At 45.4% G+C, this 25,301-nt stretch overlaps 1 protein-coding gene across 14 annotated transcripts in view; it reads left to right on the plus strand.

Moving 5' to 3' along the window:
• The window catches only part of TIAM2 (TIAM Rac1 associated GEF 2), a 266,318-nt gene that overhangs the window by 205,527 nt on the left and 35,490 nt on the right, over positions 1-25,301 (plus strand). For 12 of the 14 annotated variants that reach the window (XM_086708192.1, XM_086708191.1, XM_086708193.1 and 9 more), the window contains one exon: positions 20,988-21,091. The exons of 1 other annotated variant lie outside the window; for it this stretch is intronic. In XM_086708192.1, coding sequence (XP_086564318.1) covers positions 20,988-21,091 — 104 coding nt within the window. Of the gene's footprint in view, positions 1-20,987; positions 21,092-22,965; positions 24,985-25,301 lie in introns of those variants that run through there. One more of the 14 variants, XM_086708204.1, reaches the window with a different exon arrangement.

The raw sequence follows: 25,301 nt of genomic DNA on the forward strand, positions 1-25,301 counted from the left end.
ATTAGAAAAAGGTAGTCCCATTTGCTTGCTAAAAAAAAAATTAAAAATTACACAAAGGAAACAACTTAAATGACTTTGATAAGCAATTTTTCATACAATTTTGAGTTATAGTTAGGAGTGGGCATCTCAGAGTCTGCCTTTCCCCCAGTTTCATGTTCCCTTGGCATTACCCGAAGGCAGCCCAATACTTGAAAAGAAGGAAGATTTTCCCATTTTGTTTTCCTCTACCTGTTAATTGAAAGAAAGAAACAAACAAAAAATCCAAAAAAAAAAACACCCCAAAAACCCAGCTGGTGCTCTGGAAGGGAAGACCTGTCTTTGTTGTTGTTGTTTAGAAACGTAAGAATATCAGAAGATAGAAGAAGTTGTTGAGCTGTTGTTTTGGTCCTATCTTGACTCTCCGTGAGGAATGTTTACTGACCCCATATTGGGTGTTCAAAATGTGTGAGGCCCTGGGGACAAGCCACATTGAGTTTAGGGCTTTTGGTCTACTTTTGGTTTGGTTAGGTATCCAGAAATTTATCTTTTTTAGCTTTAGTCTCTTGATCAGGTTAGAGCAAACAAAACAAAACCCTTTATTCTTTACGTACCTGACTGAAGAAAAGTGCTGGCCACAGTTGCAGATCCTGAGGAACCAGGGCAGTGATTGTAGCTCGCTGTTCAGCATCTTTGCTTTTCTAGAAAAGAAGCATCCTACTGGTATTTAGGACTCATTGGTATGTATGATGTTGAGGAAAATGGTTCCCAGGCTTTGTGATGCTTAAGGCTCAACCTGATGAACTTGAAATGCACATTCCTGGGTCTGGCTGTCAGCTTCCTTCAGAAGTCTGGGGTAGCGTGAACTTCCTTGTTAAGTGGGCTCATTCACGCTGCCCTGGGGCCATTACTCTAAAGGAGGCAGGTCTCTACCTGAGAGGTAGGACCTACCTTTTCTTGAACCCTTGTGTGCCAAGGGTTTGGGGATGAAATGAGATAATCTGTGTGAAGTTCTCAGCAAATGATAACTGCTGTGTTTGTGTGGTGTTCTCTCAGTGAGGGTTATACACCCCAAACCACCACCACTGTCCTAGGTGGCTCAGGATGCGGCAAGTTGACTTGTTAACTCGAGTGTTCCACAGCCCACTCTCAGGAGACACTGGCCCGTTCAGCCAGCTGAGTACACCGAGAAGCGAAGAACTTCGCAGGTTCATTGGCTTGGCTGTGATCTTCCTGTGATCCTCTGTGAAGAGTGGAGTAGATAGGAACGTGTCGAGAATTGATGAGCATTCAGTATTAAGTTCCTTGGTTTCCTTAGAATGGATGACCATTTGATCCTTGCTTTTAAGGGTTTGAATTTCTGTTCGGCTTACCCACAGTGGAAAGAGAGGAAATGTATATATAGGCTGTGTTTGACTTTGAGCAGAAAAGTCCTCTGTAAAGACTTATTACAGAGAGGTTAATTTTGCCACCGGAATCCCCCAAAGAGGCTGGTGTTAGTTTTGAGCCAACAAGGCCTCCATTGAGTGAGTTGGGTTTGTGAGCCCTCATCACACCAGGTTCCTGTCAATGCCATTTTTGTGGTTTATATGGAAAATCCTTTTCTGGGGTATACCATCTTTTGAGAAATTCCAACAGCTTTTAAGAGAGTCTCCTTGGGCATAGAGTTCCTGAAGAAAGTCTTTCTGTCAACACCAAGCTTGTTGTGGCATTAACGTAGTCTCTGTCCATAAACAGCGATTAACACTGTGCTGTGAAGGTCCAGGTATATTTGACAGGAGCCAAATAGAGACCTGTGTTCCCGCTCCCGCTTTGACAATATCAGCCCAGCAGTGCTTACCCAATGATGAAGGTAGTTGAAGCCTAAGGTTCTTTTTTTTTAATTTCTCACCCAGCTTTGAATCAGTCTCTTTCTAAAATTGATGTATGAGTCGTGTAGGTCACACTACCAGAAGCCACTTAGATGCAAATTTGCTCTTTGGAAGGAATTGCTCCTGGGACTGAGCGTGCCCCTTCTACAGCTTTCCACCAGCGGAGGAATTCCAGAGCCAGCTCTGATGTGGCAGACTCACTAATTTCCTGTTTATGAGGATGAGGGCGCTTGGGCTTCCATAGCCTGGTATAGGATGACGAACGGCGCTTAGCCCAGGGAGTGCTCTGTTTGTGCGTGAAACTGCTGTTACTGAGTCTGACTGGCTGACACCCCAGATCCCCAGATGTAAAAGCATATGAGTTCCTAAAGGTGTCTGGTGCATTAAAATTTGGTTTAAAAAAATGAGTGAGAAATATACCACTTTTACCAGGACACAGAGAACTTTGGTGTCAGAAATCTTTGTTCCTTATAATGGTGCCAAAGGTCGTTTTCCGTTTCATCAGTGGAAGTGAGCATGTGGATTTCTGAGCAGAGGAGGGAACTGTGGTCCCTAGATACTAATTCTTGTATAAAACAGTGTTGTAGGGGAATATGGTCCCCTTTTTCTCTTTCTTCGTCCTCCATTCACTTGTTTATTTAATAACTAGACAACGCTCTGCTAAATGTTGCAGGTACATAAAGATGAATTAGTCATTATTTTCTATCCTCAAGAAGCTTATAGTTGAGTGGGAAAAGTAAAACACTTGTGAATAATAATTCACTGTTTAAGAAAAGAAAATTTTCGGGGCGCCTGGGTGGCTCAGTCGGTTAAGCGTCCGACTTCAGCTCAGGTCACGATCTCACGGTCTGTGAGTTCGAGCCCCGCGTCGGGCTCTGGGCCGATGGCTCAGAGCCTGGAGCCTGCTTCCGATTCTGTGTCTCCCTCTCTCTGCCCTTCCCCCATTCCTGCTCTGTCTCTCTCTGCCCCGAAAATAAAAATAAACGTTAAAAAAAAAATTAAAAAAAAAAAAGAAAAAATTTTCAATAAAGAGTTAGGAGTTCAGCTCAAGTAGAATTCTCACTGATGTTTTTGTTTCTTTTGAGCAAAGAGTCCAAAACAGAGGCATGCAAAATTGGAGAAAGCTTAGCATTTGCTTTGAGCACTGCCGATGGACAGTTACCAATTGGGAGGTGTGTGGTGTGGGGTCCGGGGGACATTTCACGTACAGCATGCAACCTGGGACCCAGACTGCATGTAGAGGTCACCTCGCCGGTGTGTGAGCACGAAATAAAATTGGAAAGTCTTTTGGGGATTGTAGAAAACCCTAAATTTCAGGAATTTATAGCATGTCATGGCCTGTGTCTGAAAAACCTGGTGACTATTGCATTAATTACCCCTGCCTTGTATTGTATAAAATGCAGAGGATTTGTCTGGTCACTTTATGACCACTAATGCACAGCTTGAAACGTTTCTGGGTAGATACTCTGCCCCTTGCATATCTGCTTTATTATTCCATGACTATGGTTTCATTCCTTTGGGTCTTAAAGTATTGTTTTTAACGACCACAAGCCCCTTGCAAAATAAATACTCAAATGAATGTTTTTTGGGGGGAGAGAGGGAAAGAGTGAATAAATGAATTACCATAGGTGTCCTATAGAACCACGGTGTGCCTCAGTACATGAAGCCGTGGCCAGGAATGGTATGGTCCTCACAGGTGTAGCTAGGGGAGTGGCGGGAGGAACCATGCTCTGCTGGCTTGTGGTAGGAGGGTGCTGGTTAGGAGATGCCCTGCAGCATGGAGGATGAGGCCATCTCGGGACTGAGGGAGAAGCTGGTAAGTGAAGTTTGCCAGCATTGTGAGTTAAAAACCAGTCCTAGGTTATCTCTGCTGACCTTAAATACAAATTCCTTTCTCAGGTAAAAATTGACAGAATTTCTCTAAAGAACACTGTATGAAATTTCTGTGGGATGTGTCACTTTTAATAGGCATTTGAGAGTTTGGGATGACTGGATCAAATATAGTCTCCTGTGCATGTGCAGTGAGCCGGGGTGCTATGCAGTAGTACTTCTGGGAAGCCGTTAGGTGGTGTTGGAAAGAGGAAATGCTATAGCGTGTTACGTAAAAGAAGAAAAAGATCTGACTGTTCCTGTGGATATGATGACTGCTGACGGCTAGACGATGCCTGTCTGCATTTCCGTGTTTGCGCTTTGCGTTGTGTTTAAAGATGAATTGTGTTCCTGACCTTCTTCCTTGTGCAGGAATTGAGACCATCTGGAAGGACCATGTAGGGATATCTCCTTTTTAGTTTTCACTTTTGGAGACAGCTATATTGTGACTGTATGTCTAATTGTTCGGATTGGTAATACACGTGCCTTATACGAAATTCCAGCAGTATGAAGGGTTACACAGTCCGAGCTGTGTAGGGAAGTGGTTAAGAGCGTGGACACTAGGCAGACGACCTGGGTTCAGTCTTGGTTCCAGGGTTGCCCCCTTACCAGCTGAGTGATCTTGGTTGGACAAGCCACTTAATTGGTCTGTGCTTAGTTTTTGTAACTGTAATACAGTCTAGGATCTTTATGGGATTCATGAGCTAATTTTTGGAAAGAACTAGATTGTGCCTGGCACATAGTAAAGGCCACATAAGTGTTTTGTTAACTAAATAACATAGATGAATTTCTCTCACTCTGTCCTTAGTCACCCATTTTGTCTCCCAGAGGTAACCGTTGGTCTTAGTTTCTTTCTCATTCTGGTCTGGAGACGCTTAAATGTTGGGTGATATGGTGGGGTATTTTTCTGCTCTGTTTTATTACGTTATCTTCGTACACGGCTATGTGAATATAGCAAAAGAAGTTACATGGCAAAAGAAACTTCAAAGATGTGATTAAATTAAGGATCATGAGATGGGGACATTATCCTGGATTATACGCACGGGCCCAGTGAAAGAGAGAGGCTGGAGAGTCAGAATTGGAGATGTGAGGACATAAGCAGATTAGAGTGATGTGGGCCTGGGAGCCAAGTAATGCATGCAGCTTCTCGAATTAGCAGAGGCATGGGAACAGATTCTCCCTTAGAGCCTCCAGATGGAATGCAGCCCAGCTGCCCATTTTAGTCTTCTGACCACCAGAACTGTAAGATAATAAATTTGAGTTAAAGTGTCAAGCACTGTGTTTGATGGAACAGGTACAAAAATAAAGAACCACAGTCCTACTGAGGCTGCTACAGTGGGGGAGGAGCGGATGACAGTGGGGGAGGAGCGGATGTGCCGACAGACCACAATCACAATCCGCCATAGTAATAGCTGTAGTCCTGCAGCTCCTAAACTTGTTGGTCTCCAGGTCCTCAACTCTAGAAAATTGTCAAGGACCCCAAAGAGCTATTGTTATGCAGATTTTATCTATCAATGTTTATTATGTTAGACATTTAAAAAAATAGTTATTAACATTTATTTTAAAGTAAGAATAATGAATCTAGTTCACATTAACATGATGAGCATATTTTTAGTGAACTGGCCTCCAAACCAAAAAGAAAAAAAAAGATCAGAAGAATAGTTTTGTTTTACATTTTTGCAGTCTCTTCAATGGGTGTCCTACTAGAAGACAGCTGGCTTTTAGGTCAGCTTCTGTGTTTCAGCCTATTGCAGTGTTTGTTTTCATGAAAGCGATATGAAGAAAATTCAGTCCCACACAGATACATAGTTGCAAAAGAGGTATTTTAATAATCTTTCAGATAATTGTGGATATCCTTCTTTAATATTACACCAAAACTCAACAAGTGGTAATTCCTTCAAAGTGAGTTGCAATGTGGGGTCTGAAACATAAATGGTGGACTTTTCTACTTGCTCCTATTAAAATCCATTGGCTTTACACTTTGAATGGATCTTTTAACCATGTGATTTTGTAACATGCAGTAGCTACTTGGAAAATATTAGGTTGCTAGGTTATTTAGGTCTTTCAAATATGGACATTTCACTGTACAACATTAAAATCACATTAATATCACCACCAGTTTCCTGTGGAAAAGCCTTGATGTATTGGAAAGCTATCAAGGTCACAGTGGTAAACACAAGTTTTCCCAGATTTGAAGTTTTGCTAGAAAGTTGGAGTTCTATCTATAATAGTCATGTTTTTTTCTTGGAAGTGATAGACTCTTTTTTTTTTCATTTTATTTATTTAAAACAATTTTTTTAATGTTTATTCATTTTTAAGAGACACAGGGTGTGAGTGTGGGATGGGCAGAGAGAGAGAGAGAGAGAGAGAGAGAGAGGGAATCCAAAGCAGGCTCCAGGCTCTGAGCTGTCAGAATAGAGCCCCGCACGGGCTCGAACCCACAAATTGTGAGATCATGACCTGAGCCAAAGTCAGATGCTTAACCGACTGAGCCACCCAGGTGCTCCTCATTTTATTTATTTACTTATTGAGAGAGCACTTGTGTGCAGGTGGGGGAAAGGCGGGGCAGGGTGGGGGGGAGAAAGAGAGAGGGAGAGAGAGAGGGGATCTTAAGTAGACTCCATGCTCATTGTGAAACTCCACATGGGGCTCCATCTCACAACTATGAGATTATGACCTGAGCCAAAATCAGGAGTTGGACACTCAACTGACTTAGCCACTCAGGTGCCCTCACTTTGTTCATTTTAAAGAAAATATTTTGTCAGTTATTTTTTTTGAGTAAACATAGTTTTATAGAAAACAAACAAAAAACGCAACTAGTTCAGCTTGCAGCCCAGTGGTGTGAGTGCATTTCCTTGCAACAGCCATGGCAGAGAGCCATATGGATACTTCCCAAACGTGCTCCCAAGTGTTGAGTTTTAGGAAAATCAGCCATTTTTTTCTGCTTCATTGAGGACCTTTTTTGTTTGTGTATTTATGTTTGAGGCAGAGAGAGAGTGCAAGCAGGGGAGGGGCACGAACTGTGAGATCATGACCTGAACTGAAACCAGGAGTCGAACGTTTAACTGACTTAGCCATCCAGGCACCCCAGAACATTCTTAATGGACGCTGGCGTGTTCCCTGATGTAATAAGCATGGTGTAACGGCGTCAGGGGTGACCAGTACGGTTGTTGCCGCTGCTCTGACGCGTGCTGTGCCACTAGAAGGTCCACCCACGACTGTCTTGTGCCGCCATTGCAGATGTCCTCAGAAAAAGGCAAATGACGGCATTTTTATGAAAATCATCTTGAACTTGCAGACCATTTGCAAGGGTCTCAGTGACCCCCAGGAGTCTACAGACTACACTCTGAGAAGGGCTGTTAGTGTACATAAGGGGCAGCGATAACTCATGTTCTAGGTTCTCAGGGCCACTTCTGAGGGAGGGTCTCACTTGTGTTAAACCTGAAGAAAGCAATGCATTCTGGGTACAGAGAAGTGGCAGAGGGTGGGGGTCAGGGTCTGGCTGTGGCAGATGCGGGAGTCATTCACGGTTTTTGGACAGTAACGTATGAACGGGGAGGTGGAGAAGATAAGACTGGTGAAGGCCAGGTCACAAAGGGTCTTGTGTGTCAGGCAGGGAAGGCCTGGTGACGAGGAGCCAGGGGGAGGGGAGCGCAGGTGCACTGAAGCTGCTGATGGTCCAGCTGAGAAATGATACAGGTGTGGGCCAGGCCGGGATGGGGTTGAGGAGTGGGGGGCACTGTGGTGGCGAGACAGTCCCTGGGCTTCCCTCCACTCAGGTTGGCAGGGGTCATTGTCCTTCTTCAGCACAGGGTCTTTTGTATTTTATCACTAGTAAGTCACCAGACACGTAAGAGGAGCCACTCAATAAATATTTTGCTCAATCATAGGAATGAATGAATCAAGGATATAGGAATGACAGGACTTTAAGCTTTAAAAATTTTTTAAAAAATGGGGCGCCTGGGTGGCTCGGTCGGTTAAGTGTCCGACTTCGGCTCAGGTCATGATTTCACGGTTCAGAGTTCGAGCCCCGCATCAGGCTCTGTGCTGACAGCTCAGGGCCTGGAGCCTGTTTGGGATTCTGTGTCTCCCTCTTTTTCTGCCCCTCCCCTGCTCGTGTTCTGTCTTTCTCTCTCTCAAAAATAAAACAAACAAAATAAAACAAAACAAAACCCTCGAAGGTCTTGCATTTCCAATACTGATTTTTCAACAAGATGCTAATACTTAACATTATATCTTAAAATGTGGCTTAAAGTGCAGAAAATACACCTCGTAGCTAAGAAGGGAATCATGGCTTTGTTCAGGAGGCCGAGTTTGTGGCGGAAAGAATTTGACTTTGAAAAAACATTTTTCCATGAAGTTGGCAAATGAACCATGATGCTTGATTTTAATTTTGATCCTGAATTCAAACACAAAAGTTGTCCATGATATGAGACTTGCCGTTTTCTACACCCCCACCGTGGTGAGTACTCCTTACTCATGAGAGTGTCTGAGGCCAAGTGGAGAAACCTGGGGTCTCTTTTTTTACCTTTGCTTTAATTTATTCATTGAACAAATAAATTTGGTGGCTGCCTGTTCTGTGTCAGGCGCTGTTTTATTTATTTATTTATTTATTTATTTATTTATTTATTTATTTATTTATTTTTAAATGTTTTTTTCAACGTTTTTATTTATTTTTGGGACAGAGAGAGACAGAGCATGAACGGGGGAGGGGCAGAGAGAGAGGGAGACACAGAATCAGAAACAGGCTCCAGGCTCCAAGCCATCAGCCCAGAGCCCGACGCGGGGCTCGAACTCACGGACCGCGAGATCGTGACCTGGCTGAAGTCGGACGCTTAACCGACTGCGCCACCCAGGCGCCCCAAGGCGCTGTTTTAGAAGTGCTGGAGATACAGCAGTGAACACAACAGGTAAAAACTCCTTGAGCACACGGAGCTTATATTTCAGTGTGTGGAAATGGATATAAGCAGTAAACGTAAGTGGATTATATCGTGTACGAACAGGTGATAAGTGTGATGGAAAACAAATAGATCAGGGGAGGCGGGACCAGGAGTAGAGATGGGGGCAGGTTGCAGTTGTAAATAGGGCACCAGTCGTTGTCGGTGAGACGGAGGCATTGGAACAGGCTTGGAGGTGAGGATGGAGCCTTGGGGGCATCTGGAAGCAAAGCTTTCCAGGTGGAGGAACAACCACAGGTGCCCCAGGATGGGGATGTAAGTGGCATGTTGAAGGCAAATAGCCCAGCGTCCCTGGGTAAGAGAAAGGGGACTGGGGAGGTGAGGCCCAAGAGGACATGTGAGGCAGGATCAGGGAGGACTTGCCCAGTTCAGAGTCTGAAGAATAGGAGGGGCTGTCCATGTTTTGAGCAGACACGTGACATCATCTGACCAGGATTTTAAAAGGATCACTGACTATTGAGAACAGGCTGTCCGAGGCCAAGGGTGGGTTGAGGCTTTTGTAGCGATCCAGGTGGGACATGATGGAGCCTTTGCTCACAGTGGCGGCAGTGGAGGTACAGACAACAGAACTTGCTCAGAGATTGGGTGTGGGTGTCCAGGAAGGAGAGGAAGCAAGGGTGACTCCCAGGTTTGACCTTGAGCGACTGTTAGCGAGGAGTCGCCATCACCCAAGATGGGGAAGCTGTCGGTAGAGTGGTTTTGGGGGAAGACCAGGACTTGACTTTGGAACACCTTGTGTTAAGCCTCTATGTTTATAGTGAATATTCCACCTGCTTCCAAAATGGCTTTAAAATGACTTCTACTGAAAGGTCATATATAAAATTCCACAAAATTCATCAAAACTAGCAACATAAGGGGAAGGGGGGAGGAGATTTGAATGACATCTTGCCTACTTTAAAGGTTTTCAGGCATAGTATAGGGGCAAAAACATGTTCCTTTATAAGAGAAAACGATGAAGTTTGAAATAGTGCAGCAAATTCTTTTCCTCTGACCCAGTTGGGTTGTGACTGGTTACATCTTATAAATTTATTTCTGATCCTACGGTTCTCAGCTCTGATTATCTGTTTATAAATTGTTCGTTCCCATGACATCTTTTAACACGTTAAGAGAAAATGTGACCAAGTTCACATTATCCAATTTTATGACTTGTGAGTAGCTCTGGGAAAAGTTACTTGGAAAGAAACACGAGAAATTGTTAGAAGAATTATTTTGTGTCCTTTGTGCGGAGGCCTGACCAGCCGCCCCTGGAGAGCGGGCAGACGCGGGACCACGTAGAACAGTGTGCAGAATGTTCCTTCCTCCCAAGTCTCTCAACGGGCTTCCTATAGAATCTGGAATTTCCAGGGAAGCACTGAGAAGCTTCTAAACATGGCTGTTCTCAGCTTTTTTACATTTACCTTCCCAACGCTAATTACTCCTAGGTTGTCATCGGGGAATTTAATTCTGACTTTAGTGTTTCAGTTGGTAAATGACCCTGTCACACTTCTGTGAAGTGGAAGCACTTTTGCATAGCAGTGTTAGCAACGTTATTTGAATGTCTGTTGAATTGTGTCATTCAGATGTTATAGAAACGAGGGGGAAAAGGCTGAAAAATGCTGATAAGAAGCCTAGGTTTCATAAGCTTAATACCTGTGCCCCAGAAATGCCAGTCATCAGGTGTGCCCCAGCCAGGGAGCCCGTAGTGCCACACAGATGTCCTTTAATCTCCAGTAGGCACTGCAGTATGTGTTCACTGGGGAAGCAGAAGATTAAGGTATGTGGCCGGTGACTATGAACAGACATGTTATAATTTGTTAAGATCTCTGGGAATACAAGTCTTCACAGAACCCACAAACTCAGTCTTCACGCTTTTGGGATTGTATTCTGTGAGAAGTAGGGGGCTGCCCACACGTCACCTTGGGGGATTGCGGACTCTTCCTCTTTTGAACTTGGTATTTCTGATATGGCAGTTATGACTTACTGCCTTGCAGTATCACTGTGTACTTAATGTAATTTATCTACTAGCTTGAAAATCCCTTGAGAAACAGAGACCTTGATGAATACCAAGATTAAGACATGGAAGCCAGCATGATTCTTGGGAACAGCAGGTGTGTTCCTCAAATATCTATTAAGTCAAAGAAAGGTTCATAGGAGTCTCTTAATGTGAAGTAAAGGAGGTGTTCCTGAGAGTGGGTTCTGGGGGATAAAAAGAATCCTGGAGCATTCCTCGAAGCCTCCCAGTTTTCCTCCTTACAAACTTGACTGCAAGGGAGGCGTGCTGGGACTTTCTCAGAGTTCAGGTCTCTGCTCATCTGCACACATGTCTGAGGGGCTCTGGGATGGCCCATGATGCTGTTCGCTGAACCATAAGCCCCAGCTGCAACGAGTTTGACTGCTTATCTCAGAAGAATGGCTTCCACCCTGGTCTGTGCTGCTCTGTAACTTCCAGGGGCTGGTTGGTACCCTTGACACACGATTCTTTTGGCAGATAAACCCAAACCACAACTAAGAGGGAACAGTCTGTGTCACCACTGTAGGTCCATGTGGATAGTGAGATGTGTTTCAAGATGAATATGGGGGTAGTGACACGTCTGCAAGATTGGATCTGCAGTGAGGGGATCTGGATTGTAGCTCCAACCTTGGGCTTGACCTTGGGTGGGTTACTCTAACTCCAGTTTCCTCAACTCTTAAAATGAAGGATCGGACAAAACAATTTAGTGTTTTGTTTTGTTTTGTTTTTCTCAGAAACTCAGTTATTTAATAGGCATAAAGCACCAATTGAAATGACACGGGAATGTGCATTTCTGACAAAAGCTTGCGAAGTGAAAAAAGCAAAGTAATTGATCAAGCATTCCATTTTGGTTTCGCAACAAACCTCATCACCTCTTTAAATAGCATCAGGTTTTGACTGCCACAGAGAAGGTGTTTGTTAAGGGTTCGTAATGATAGGCTGACTTGAATCTAAAGATCCCAAAGAAGTTTAAAAGCATTAATTACCCCTTACATCACCCTGATGGAGCAGAGATGTGTTATTACCATTTTACTTTCACAGCTGGGTAAATCAAGGCACAGAGACACATTAAACTGTTGGTAACTTGGACAAGCTCATGATCAGTGGTAGGGAGAGAAGTGTATCTTCGTGTTTCTCCGTCTAGGTAGGGGAAAGGCTTTTAACTCCTTTTTTTCCTTAAGTTTTTTTAACGTTTGTTCATTTTTGAGAAACAGTATGAGTGGGGGAGGGGCTGAGAGAGAGGGAGACACAGAATCTGAAGCAGGCTCCAGGCTCCAAGCTGTCAGCACAGAGCCCGACACAGGACTTGAACTCACAAACCGTGAGATCATGACCTGAGCCACCCAGGCACCTCTCCTTTTAAATATTTGTCTATTAACATACCTACGGAGACTGAAACCTAGTGATAACATGTGCTGCAGTAAAACAAATCCAGGTGTTAACCAAATTGATAATGACCCTCCATATTATCTGCATTCTTATCTGAAGGCTGGGATGGCGATTTGAAGCAGACTGCCTTGTGTTTGGTGCTTTCTCACTTTAGGGGAAGGTCACTTGTTCAGTAATAGTTTCACTGTCATCATTCTTAATGTCTTCTTTAATAATTCACACTGATTTTCGTGACCCTTTCAGTAAAGTGACTGTATATTTTGTGTAGTTCCTTGGCACTCACACAGTGGACTTGAACTCTAATTTCTCTCCTGTAAAATCCACATTAACAGTCTTCCCTTCTTTTTAAAAAAAAAAAAAATAAGTATTTACGTACAAAAAATTCACATTTAAAGTGTACACATCAGTAGTTTTCAGTATATTCATGGAGTTGCGCAGCCATCACCACTAATTCCAGAATATTTTTGTCATCTCCAGAAGAAACCATGGACCCATCAGCAGTCACCCCCACCGCCCCTCCCCCCAGCCCCTGACAGCCACTAATCTATTTTCTTTCTGTGGATGTGCCTGTTTCGGCTACTTCACGTAAGTGGAGTCGTATGCCATGTGGCCTGTTGTACCTGACTGCTTTCATTTAGCATGACGTTTTCTAGGTTCGTCCATGTTGTAGCATGAGGCAGTCATGGGTTCCCCTTTATGGCTGAGTGGTACTCTGTTTTACCCTCTCGCAGTCCCACCAGGCAGTAGCCCTTCCTGGAAGGTGTTCCTCAGGTTTCCTTTCTCCTGTAGCACATCCCCTAATAGAATCGTGAGCATACTCTTGTTAGAAGTTTCCTTTCAGGGGCCTTAAGTACACCTAAGTAGTTTGGAAGGGTTTTGAACTTAAATTCTACTTAATTCAAATTCTTAAGTGTCTGAAATACAGTGGTGTGTATTTGTGGTGTGATTAAGTGCGGCATCTGGGGGTCTTCCTAGCTCTGGCGGATACCAGTTTCTTGTAGAACCGAAACCTTAGCTGGAGATCCCTCTTACCATTGACTGGTTTTCATTAGGGACCCTGATAAGGTACGATGCGAGGCCCTTTGCCTTCTTTCCTTGGGTTGCGTGCATGCCTCTGTCACAACCATAGCCTGCCTAGAAAATGAGAATGTGGGTATACCTGCTTCCCTTCTTGCCCCTTCTCAGAAGGCTCTTCTCCATTATTTGGCCTGGTGGTGGCCTGCAACCCGTTCCTGCCCTGAAAACAGCTGCCATTTTCCTGTTCCTTTAAAGGTTCTTTCAGGTGTTGGGGGTAGTTATAATAAGATAATTGACTCGAATCAGGGCAGCCTCCTATTAAGAAACATTTCCTGCCAGTATTTACTTCTCTCTGTCGATCACCAGAGACCTTGCATTGTCAGGAACATCACCAATTGGAATGTGACCTCAAGGGAAATGGATTTGGAAGATTTATGAAATATACATTTTTTGGCATGGTATTTGTGCTGTGATAGAATTTACTTCTTTGCCAGCTTAACAGTGACATTCAGACAGATGCTTTGATTTTTTTCTTGACACAGGAATAGTAACAATAATGAAATGTAGAGTCCCAGATATCTTCAGAAAAGTTGATCAATTCTTGTCTGTGTCAGAAGTACATAGTGTCGCTGGTGATGTCTTTGTTAATGGTGCAGGAGGCCTTGACTGGCCTTGGAATGCAGTCAACTCAGAGTTGTTTTCTCTCGCTGAATAAAGAGTCCGTCTCTTTCAATTAAGTGGTTTTTATTTTCATTCTGTTTCACTGACCGATGATGAGTCGTATTTGCCTAGATGACGGAGTACAGCACACGCCATTAATGAAAAGTGTCACGAATCACTGCATTTTAAGTAAAAGCATGCGTAAAATTTAGGGAAGTCTGAGTTATTTAAAAATAATGCCATACAAGGTCTGCACATTCAACCTTAAAAGTTGAGAGATTTTAAGCTTTTCTGTGCAAAGAAACTCAGTGTCCAGTGTGCTCCTGGCTCTGTGAGAAACTGTGTGTTGTGGGCACTAACGCAGAATTTTACAACAGTGGGTGAAGCTTGGAGAAAACACAAGATCCATAAGGTGAAGGAATTCAGTTGGATAATTTCTAAGATTCTCTTCAGGTCTAAAATTTATAGATTTTCTACAAGCTGTTCATTTGTGGACTTACGTGGTAGAAATTCTGAGAAATTAAACAGAAATTGAATAGATTGAGTAGATTAAGAACATAAATCCCACAAACTATGTTCTCTGAATGTAAGTGGGTGCAAAATTATTAAAAGTCAAAGATGTACAACTGTAATGCCACTGGGAATAATGTAGTTACAAACGTAATAAAACCATTTATTATTTACTTGTAAATTCTTTGATATTATTTTCTAGATTTTTTTTCAGTCATCTTCATAGAATATTATCTTTCTATTGTTTCCACCTCGGGGGGGGGGGGGCTACGGGTTAATGATTCATCAACTGAAACATTTTTGAGCTTAAGATGAGAGTCCCAGTTAAATATGCCACATTATTTATCTGAACACGGTACTGTCTTTTTAATTGCCTTATTAAGCATATTTCATTTTTTCTTCAGGAAGCAAGGGAGCTAATATTACCATTGCACCTGCTCTCAGCTGCGTGCCTGTGGTGCATTTTGCCTCCTCTGATGTCACGGACCTTCACAGAGATGAGGTTATAGACCTGGCAACGGGAGAAGCAGAGATGGTTCTCGGCAGGGGCGGGCGCACTGCCCATCAGTGACATTTTGGAAGTTTAGGGATTCGTTTTGGTTTTCCTAATGAATGGAAGGAACATAGCATTTAGTGGTCGGGGGACGTGGTTGCTGGATGTCCTGCATGTTCGAGTGAATTTCTCACACTGCAGAATTTTTCCCCGGGATATTCGTGTAGGTGAAATACTTGTGTAATTAGCTGAGCCAAGAACTGGCTTCATTTTACAAATGAACGCAGAGTATTTATTTCCCCACATCTGTAGGCTACTTGGAAATTTCTAGAAATGCAGCAGACCAGTAAACCAAGGGAAGTTTGTCCTTTATTTGGTCAGAGCTTGGCCAAAAGCTTTGATCGATTTGGAAAGTCCGATCACTGATGGCAGCACCTCTTACGCATTCGAGTCCACCAAGGTGCACTGCACTGGCTTGGGGCTGTGATGAAGCGGAGATACTCACTGTGATTCTTTGCAGTGCGGATGCTGGACAGGCTTCCAGAGTGGTTGCAACCAAGCATTTTCATATGGAAACACACATTTTTGAAAATGGCAAATTCCTTTCCATTTTTTTTTTCCTCCTTGCGTTACCATTAGGGCATGCTATTGCTTTTTGTGAAACTGCCTGTTGAGGTAGTTTATATTATGTATGAATGTTGTTATTTCAGGATAGTATTGAAAGAGGGGCTTTGGATGTGGTGATAACTGAGAAGCTGCACCACAGTGCGTGCTTCAAAGCACGAGAAAGCATCGTTTAAAAATGGTTTCCATTCTCGTTGCCTCCTCTTTTAGTGTACTTCTAACGAATTCTTAGCCCACAAACCAGAAGCATGTTCCCTGATGGTAGGACTACCACCATCAGTTTATCCAAAAGGTCTGATTGTAGCTCACAGGTGAAAACATTCTGGTGTCTTGTTTGGAGCCTCGGGGTTTGCGATCATCTTGCGGTTTTAGCTCAGTGTCTCAAACAGTGGCTCTTTCTAAGAACGCAAGTGGCATTCCCAGCCTTTGCCATGGGGGGTTCTGGATCATTCTTTCCCAGGGGCCAGTTGTCCGTCCTCTGGAGGCCACTCCTGGCTACTGCGGGCAGTGTGCCTCGCCCGCCCTCCTCGCAGCCAGAAGCTGCCTGGTGGCTCTGCCACCTGGGTGGCTGTCCTGGGACTGGGAACAACTTCCTGTCTCTTCCCTTGCTCTGCCTGGTTGAGTAAGGAGGAGCAGGCAGCCAGCAAGACCAGGTTTATGAGACGGCCCAGCTCGGTGAACCAGACGTCCAGGCTGCCTGCTGAGCAAGCACAGCGAGAGTTCCTGAGCGGTAGCGGCAGACGGGAGACCGGCGGGGACACCGCCATGAGCCCGAGCCCTTCCCAGGCTTCCCAGTGGCATCCAGTCCCACAGACTTCCCACTCCACGTGCCTGCCGCATCAGCACCCGTATGGCCTGGCGCTTCCTGTGGCCATGGGGGAAATAAACGGCAAAGCCTGCCCTCCTGCCTATTAGCTGGGCTACGTTGGATTTGAATTCACTCTGCCAGCTGTGTGGGCAAGGCGACCTTAACATTAGCGTGTCCTGACGTTTCTGTTTTTGAGTTGATCCCCAGGATGATACTTGAACACAGTTTTGGCTCTGTAGTTGTAAAGGGCTTGGGATTCCCAGCTGCTTGGCTGACAGTGGTACCAGCAGGGTCTCTGCTGCCACACAGGACAGGAAGACACTGGGTTATTAGATGTCTCCCACCTGGACCCTTACGTTTCCTTGGTTGGCCATAGGGAACGGGAGGGTGGGGACGGTCGGTCACCTTCCAGGAGAGCCTGCCTCGTGTGTCGTCACTCTTGAGATATGTTTGTTTTTGGAGGAGGGAGATGTCTGAGGCTGGTCTCACGCACGGCACTGGACGTAGTACCGGATACACAGGGGGTGTGCAGAGCTCAGCAGCCATCCGATGAGGGAGGACCTAAATGGAACGAGCGGGTCCAAACGTATGGCCCGGCTGGTTGCAGCCCTGTCACGCACCCGCCGTGTCGAAGCCCTGTCCGTCGTGTTGCATGTTAGATGTGTCACGTGGCCTGCCCTCACCCCAAATCGTTAATTTCCACGACGAATAAGATGAGAGAGATAGGGTGTATTTACCAGATACAAATAGAGATCTTGACTTGAATTTATGATTTTGCTATTTTCCATCATTTATAATCATCTTGGCCGCCCGAGATTTCCGGAGCAGGTCTGAACTTCCGAATTGGAGTGTGCTGAGCATGAGCGGGGCGGGAGGCACGTGCCTACTGTTTTAGGGGAAAAGTGCCCTAACACGTGTCCTGGCGAGTACAGCCACACCAGGAGGCTGTCCCAAGGTGAGAGGCCAGTTTTCCGCTTGGGACAGGAAGGATATATTTACTCACTTTGGCAGCTGGTGCTCAGGACGTGGGCGGACTATAAGTGGGCTACACGTAGGCACTTGGCACCTAGGACAGGATGTCAGTGCGGCACCTGTTTAAAACAGCTTTGTAAGTAAGCATTCGCATTTTACTGGCCTGCACTTTTTTTGTTTTTTCTTTTTTGAAGAGCCCGGTCTGCTCTTCTCCCAAGGCTTACTTTGTTCTCATTTCTCCTCTCGAACACCAAGGGCACACTAGTTTTTATGGGGATACAGGTCTTGGCGAAACTTGAGGCTCCCCGAGCTGGGGTCCGAACCTGTGGACCCTCCAGCTTGGTTTCCCCTGTGCCTTGTGTCCAGGACAGCATCGGTGCGTTGCCGGTGGGTAGGGACAGGAGTCGGTCACGGCAGAGACTCGATTGCTGCCCGGATACCATCCCGCCTCTGTGAAATTTGGGTGGTGTAACAGCTCTGAGGCTTCCTGTCTTACTCAGGAGCCGTCCAGAACTGCTTCCACCGCTCAGATCCCTGGCGCCAGCCTCAGTGGGAGTTGGTTCCCGAGATCCAGTCTGTCTGCGCTCGTGCCTCACGGAGGATCTAAGATGTACCCAATGGCTCTCTGAGGCTAAAGGGGACCAAGGGTGATAGGGGAGCCTCACCGATGCACAGCAAAGCCTTGTTTCCTGAGGTGGGCGGAGTTTTGACCTCAGAAAGGGTAGCCGGTGTTCTGTTCCCAGGTAACCGTTTTGCCTTTGTGAGTGGGGCAAAGCTTCAGGAGCGTTCAGCGTTTCAGTTCTGAAGTTTTGTGAATATGTTGAACAGATGACTCAGAATTCACTTGACACCCACTTTTGACACCAGCCGTGTCATTTTCCCCAGCATCCGTCTGGCTCCTCCAGGCTCCTTCAGGCTCCTTATGCCCGTGCCACGTCTGAGATCTTCGGGGGACTCGAGGTCTCCTTCATCTTTGTATCCCCAGCACTTAGGACATACCTGCTACGTAGCAGGTGCTGTAGACCTCTTCGTCATGAATAAACGTCTTGATTTTGTCCTCATTCTTGTCCTTGATACAACTCTTTGGAGATGCTGACACTCCTTATTTACGAGGTAAAGGCAGCAGTAATGGCGACCCGATCCTCTTGCCTCGCTAAGGTGCTATTACACCGTATGGCTTCTGTCACGTTGCTCCTTCTTAGTCTCCTTACGCTCCTCTGTTATTTCTGAATGAAGAGAGGTGTGTCCTCTGAGGGCCTCTTTTCCCCCACACGCTCTGATTGGCCTTACTGGGGTTCTCTCCTTGGTCTCCTTCATGCCTCGCTCTGCCCGTAACTTCACTGCCGGCTACAACCTGACGACTCCAGACCCACATTCCCATGTGGACTTTCCTGGACGGCCAGACTCCTGACCGTCTCCCACTGGACGGCCCACATGCATCTCAGACTCAGAACTGCCACAGCTAAGCTCGTGAGTTCTACTCCGACCCTTCCTGTTGCCCATCCATCCTGTCACCTGAGGCATAAAACCAGGTCCTGTGCTATCTCCTTTCCAGATCTCTTTATATGAGACAGGCAGCAAAGAGGACACCCGTGGGGTCTACCCGCTCAGATTTCTGTGTCTGCTTCTTTTCTTTGCTCTTCCTCTATCGAATACTGAGTTCATTTGGGTCTTTCTACCTCATACCTGTAGTGTGGCTGTGACTTTCTGACTGTTTTTCTCCCAAAGGCTTGCCCTCTGTCAACCCCTCTGTCACAGGGCACCCTCCCCCCTTCTCCACTGCAGTCACGCTCAGCACATTTCCACACGGTGCTGGGCTCTTCCTGTGATTTGCCTTTACTCAGCTGCCTCCTGCTCCTGGAACCCTCTCTCCCCACTGCTCACTGGTCATGATCAGCCTTAAGGACAAATAGATACCTCCAAGATTTAAAGACTCTGCTTACGCAGTTTCCTTTGCTATTAAATCTTTCAGGGTCTTTTGCAGAATTAACTTCCTGACTGTCCCCACCGTGTGGACTTTTCTCATATCATGTGTAACGCATCACCTCCTCCAGGGCTGGAAGCTCACCTTAAGCATAGTGATCGCATCTCCTTCATTTTTGTATCCCTAGCACCTAGCACAGTGCCTGGGAAACAGGAAGTGCTCAAAAAGGGAATGTTGAACAGATGGATGAAAAGGTGCGTTTGTGCCAAATACACCAGGAACACTGGCTGTTTTTTGTGGTTCTTGTCGGTTGGTCTCCCTTAAACACCGGTGCACACAGCAGCATAACGAGGCAGTGAGGGAGGAACTTTGGGCTTCTTTTGGCTCAGGGACCAATCTTCCCATGTAGTCCGCCTGCTGGTGCCTGGACTGCCTCTGCGGTTTGGTGTTAGGGGCCTGGAAGAAGCAAACCCGAGCATCCCCACCTGTCACTGCTGCCTGAAATTTTCCCAGGGATGTCTCCTGCATCTGTGATCAGCACTGCCTTCTCCAGGCTAACTGACTCCAAAAATAAGTGTGACTTGAACTATCTGCTGCTTTTCTGGGTAGGGTTGGAATTTTGGAAGAGGTAAAAGGAAGAAGAAATTAGAGCTCCAGAATTCTGTAGACCGTTCAGATGTTTTCTTTAGGTCTCCTCTTGTCTTAGAAGCAAGTGCCTGTGTACTGGCTGGTTATATCAGCATGGATCATGGACCAGCATTCCTATGCATGAGTTTCACCAATTTTCTAGGGCTCCCATAGCTTCTAAAGATCTCCTAGAGACGAGTGTACTGGCTCCCATCATGCCGGATGGTTTCTTTGTCAACATCTATCTATGCCTGGTCAGGCTAGATCACCTCAGACAGGTTTAAGATCAGTGACATCTTGTTGTAGCTGGGATCAGAAACCATCTGGCTTTACCTGTTTGAGGGGACAATCTACCAAATACAAGAGTTAGAATAGAAACCTGTGTTCTATTTTGACAAAGACTAGTCTCTCTGTCCTTCTTAAATTTGTTAATTTGAGAGCCATTGGAAAGAATTGGGCTTGGCAGGTGTGTATGGCTGTAGGTTGGAAAAGTGCAAGCTCTCCTTACCTTTGATATTACTTCCTAATCATTACTCTGCAAGTTGACAAAGTTTTACTATTCCTTATGGGACTTTCAATTCAGGATAAAATTGATGTCAGAAAAAGAAGAATTAAGCTTTCAAATGAGCAAGTTTTGGGGTGTAATAAGAGTCTGTGATACTGGATCATTGGTTTCCCAAGATAATCCTGGTGATTTTGCCCTCACTTTGCCAAAAATAGGGAAGTACCAACAATGATCACTGGTGTTTGATTTTTGGTCCAAATAAATTCCTCAAGGTCAGGGCTTAGTGAAGTACTGTTTACACAGAAATAGGCAGAGTGACAAGGCATTTAAGTCACTGTTTGTTTTTTTTTTTTTTTTTAATGTTTCTTTATTTTTGAGAGAGCATATTGGGGAGGGGCAGAGAGAGCAGGACAGGATCCGAAGCAGGCTCTGTGCTGACAGCATTGAGCCCGATGCACGGCTCGAACTCACGAACGGCAGGATCATGACCTGAACCGAAGTCGGACGCTCAACTGACAAGGTCACCCAGGTGCCCCTAAGTCACTGTTTTGATTGGTCATTGGTCACCTTTGACTGAAAGTGGCAGGAGATGTTGCTGCTTCGTTAGTGACAGCCCAGGTCCGTTTCAGAAGACCGGCTTGTGTCGTTAAGGCTCACGGCTGTGCGCTGCCCGCTAGGCTGTTGGTTGCTTTTTCCTTTCATCTCTTTGTTTATCTGAACCCTTACACCAGCCGTTATTATTCTCTGCAAAGGGCCAACTCACTTTTATGTGTGTTTTGTCACTTTCTATGCAGATTTCAGCAACGTCCCTGACATCACAACTGGCCTGAAAAGGAGTCAGACTGATGGTGCCCTGGCCCAGGTTCCCCACGGGGAGAAAACGGGGCAGACGTTCGGGGTAAGATGCTGTCCCAAATCTTAAAAGAGGGACCCGGCCGACAAGGGTGAATTCCCACCTCCACCTGAGGTGGGGAAACAACATAGGGTTATCCGATCCCCAGGTCCACCACCTGAAACAAACATCTGTTTTTGCCTTAAGGGAAATAGTTTCCTTATTTAGTCGAAGTGAAGTATGTTAGGACAGACCGACAAAGGAAACCTAAGCTCAGGCTTTCTGAAAGTCATGTTTAATGAGTCTCATTTCTTTCCTACTTTTTTTTTTTTTTTTTTGGCCAAAGATAAATTATTTTTGTAATGTTGTCACTTTGTTGTGGTAAAAAATATATATATAAGCGTAAACTTTTGTATTTTAACCATTTTTAATGTTTATTTTTGAGAGAGAGAGAGAGAGAGAGAGAGAGAGAGAGAGAGAGAGAGTGTGAATGGGAGAGGGGCAGAGAGAGAGGGAGACACAGAATCTCAAGCAGGCTCCAGGCTCTGAGCTGTCAGCATGGAGCCCGATGTGGGGCTTGAACTGATCAACTATGAGATCATGACCTGAGCTGAAGTTGGATGGATGCTTAACCAACTGGGCCACCCAGATACCCTTATTTTAACCATTTTTAAGTGCACACTGCAGTGGTGTTACTTACATAAGGTCACAATATGGGGCAGCCATTACCATTACCCATTTCAGAACTTTTGCATCAGGCCAAACAGAAACTCTGCGCCCATTAGACCATAACTCCCATTCACAGCTTCCACACCCCCCACCTCCACCCCTGACCCCACGTTGCCTCTATTTCATTTCCTGCATCATTTGCCTGTTCTAAGTCCCTCGTATAAGTGTGACCATACATTATTTGTCCTTTTGTGTCTGGTTTATTTCACTTAGCATGTTTTCAAGTTCATCATGTTGTAACAGGTGTCAGAATTTCACTTCTTTTGAAGGCTGAATTATATTCCATTGTCGTAAATGCTGCATTTTGTGTATTTGTTCATCTGTTGGTAAACGTGTGGCTTGTTTCCACTGTTTGACTCTTATGAATAATGCTGCAGTGAAGATTGGTATACAAATATCTGTCTGAATCCTTGTTTTCAGTTCTTTTGGATATACATCTAGGAGTGGAATTGCTAGGTCACCTGGTCATTCTGTTTAGCCTTTTGAGGAACAGCCCACCTGTGTTCTTCAGGGCTGCACCATTTTCCGTAACACTGACGGGCACCATGTATGAGGGTTCTAATTTCTCTATATCCTCTCTGACACTTGTTATATTCCATGCCTTTCCTACATTTGTGTGTGTGTGTGTGTGTGTGTGTGTGTGTGTGTGTGTGTGTGTGAGAGAGAGAGAGCGTGTGCACGTGTGCACAGGGGAGGAGCAGAGGAAGAGGGAGAGACAGAACCTTAAGTAGGCTGTATGCTGAGGCTCAGTCTCACAACCCTGGGATCATGACCTGAGTAGAAATCAAGAGTCGGATGCTTAACCGGCCGAGCCACCCAGGCGCCCCTCCTACGTTTTCAATTGTTCATAGACCTCCTTTCAGAAATGGTCTAATTGACATGATCTATTTTAATACGTAGTCCAGTTTTAGTTGATTTTGACATAACCCTCTTTTCAAATTCTTGCTTTTGTCTTACATGTGAAATAAGAATGGAGCTATATAAGCTATGACAAGTATTAAAATAAAACTTAAGTACGGTCTGCTCAGTTAGACTAATACTGCTAGGGCCAATCCCTTTGGGGAGCGGCCATGTGGCACACCCTTTGGTGATGGTCACTGTGGAAAAGGGGATCAGGTTGGAGCCTGCCCGCTTCAGGTGATGGGCTCTCACCTCCCACCTCTTCTTCCTCTCACCCTCCTTGCACTGGGCCCCCATTCCTGATTTCCGATTCCTCCCCAAAAACACTCAGGTGCCTGTTCTGGTCTGGCTGTGCCCCCAGGATGCAGTTTCTTCTACTAGCCTGAAATTGTCCACATTTTTAGTCTTAGGTCTCTGTTCTGTCTCTAGTGAGTTATTTACTTTTGGGAACCCGAAATTATAGCTAAGTTATTTTTTTTAAGTAATGCCCCCCAGAGCACCAATTGGAAGTGTTTCGATCGCTTTGGCTAAAATTTGTAAATAAACAAACAGACACACACACACACACACACACACACACACACACACACACACACAAAACCCAAATATTTCTGAAACACTTTAGAAGCTAGGCTGTCTATTTAGGGTAAGTGTGCCTGAGGGGTGCTGGCACAGTGTGGCAGCTTGGGGGAAATCACTTAACACCACGAGGGATAATGATTTCCTCTCTGTTGCAGTCTACTTGAGTTCCATATTCAAGTTCTTAAGAAGGAAATTAAGTTCTTTCTTCGAATTTTATTTTAAGATTCCATAACATAAATACGCAAAAGTTACCCACGTGGAGGCTATTCCCAACTCTGTCAGTTAACAACACCGGTCACAGCTAAACAGAGCGTTTACCAAACGAACATTGGCACGTTAGGTAGAAATTTTAGGAAAAGGAGGAAAGCTGTGGTTCAGCTTGAAACTGGAGCTATCTGAGCTTGGTTGTCATTGCTAACGTGGCTAAAGGAGAAAGCGAAGAACGCAGAAGAAAACGATATCGAAAGAACATGATCGTGGGGAGCCTTGCTGTCCATGGCTTTCAAGCCTGGAGTAACCATCATCTTTCCTTTGTCAGATCTGAAGCCCCTCTACCGGTCTGTAACGATGGATTTCAGTACATTTCTCAACAGTCCTAGTGAAATGCCTGGCAGTTCCTTAGTTCACACGTTCTTTGTCCCTCGGGTGACCATCAAAAGTAACCATTGTGATGTGTATTAGTGAAAAGAAAGTTTGGAATTTGAGGACTAAAAGACACCGTCTTCTGTATTCATATTTTCAGCCCCCTGGGAACATCAGGTTATGTCTGAAAGCAGTCTTTTTCTGTTTTCCAGTGGTGGTTTTAGAGTTCTGCGATGTGTGTCCACATATTGGGTGTGGATCTTTTGGGCGTGGCCCAGGCCTGTCCCACGGTGCCCACGGGAGGTGGTCGCTCTCCAGAGAGGAGACCAGCCTCTGTCTCCCTGGCTTCCCGCTCTGGCCCCTCGAGTCTTCTCAGGGGTCATTAACTTCTTTTCAGATTAGACCCTGGTTGAACCCGAGTTGTTTGGGATATTTTACTAATACTATTCTAGACCTTGAAATAAGGAATAATTTCCCTTGAAAAGCAAGTGCAGCCTGGCTTGATGAAGCACAGCTGTAAGTGGGGCTTTTGACAGCCCCACAATTTCTACAAATGGTTCATAATTGATTGCCTTCTTTCTCTTCAAGGGTGCCTATTACTGTCACAGCTCTTTGTGTGCCCTTGTCAACCTCTCCCGTGTGGGGGCTCCTTTTTTCTCCCCTAGCATTGTTAGCAATTAGCCTGCACTATTGTAATAGTTTGGATTTTGAAAGGAATAAACAGTTTCTCTTTGGGTGAGGGGGTTGAGAGAGTTTCTGGGTTGTTCTGGGAGCTTGAGGTGTGTTAAGCAGTCCCTGCGGAAATACTGCCTGTGTTCCGTTTCCCTCTCTCTGAGCTGACTCTGAAACTGTGGTACTTTGCGGCTCCGGGGGCTCTGAGTGTGCCCTAACCCGGCGTCTGCCCAGAGCCGGCCGGCTGGGCACGGGGTGGGAATCTAGAAGGAGGGGGGTGAGCTTCCCCAGCCAGCAGCGCTGCCTCGGAGGAAGAGCTTGGTGGCGCTAGGACGTCCTTTCGACTGTGACTTGGAACAACAGTTTGGGAGGGAGAGAGCAGAGGGAGAGAACGTGCCTCTTCCTCATTTCCCAACGGCAGGCAGACCTTAGATGCAATCGCTTCTCCCAGAGGGAGCAGGTTTCTTTGAACTTTACCTTCCGATGCACAGCGTGTAAGTAAGCGAGGGCTTTGATCTCAGGGGGTGGATTCTGATCCAAGCGTGGGCTCGCTTGCATGCTTTCCTTTTTCTCTGTCTTGAAAGTTGATTTTACTCTAACATGTCTATAGATTGGTAGGTGGATGAGCAGACGTGCCTTTCTTTCCAGAAGGGATCCTGACTGTAATCTTGTAACACTCTTTACAGCTAAGGATGCGGAAATTTCTTTAGGGTTCTAGGGTTTCCGTGGCATCGTCGACTTTTCCCTTCTCGTTCCTATGTGGCAAGGGTTTTTCAGTGGATATCCGAAGTAGTTTTGTCCTTTTGAAACA

This window comes from Puma concolor, chromosome B2 (genome assembly GCF_028749965.1).
Source record: "Puma concolor isolate L17-30 chromosome B2, mPumCon1.1.hap2, whole genome shotgun sequence".
Taxonomy (NCBI): domain Eukaryota; kingdom Metazoa; phylum Chordata; class Mammalia; order Carnivora; family Felidae; genus Puma; species Puma concolor.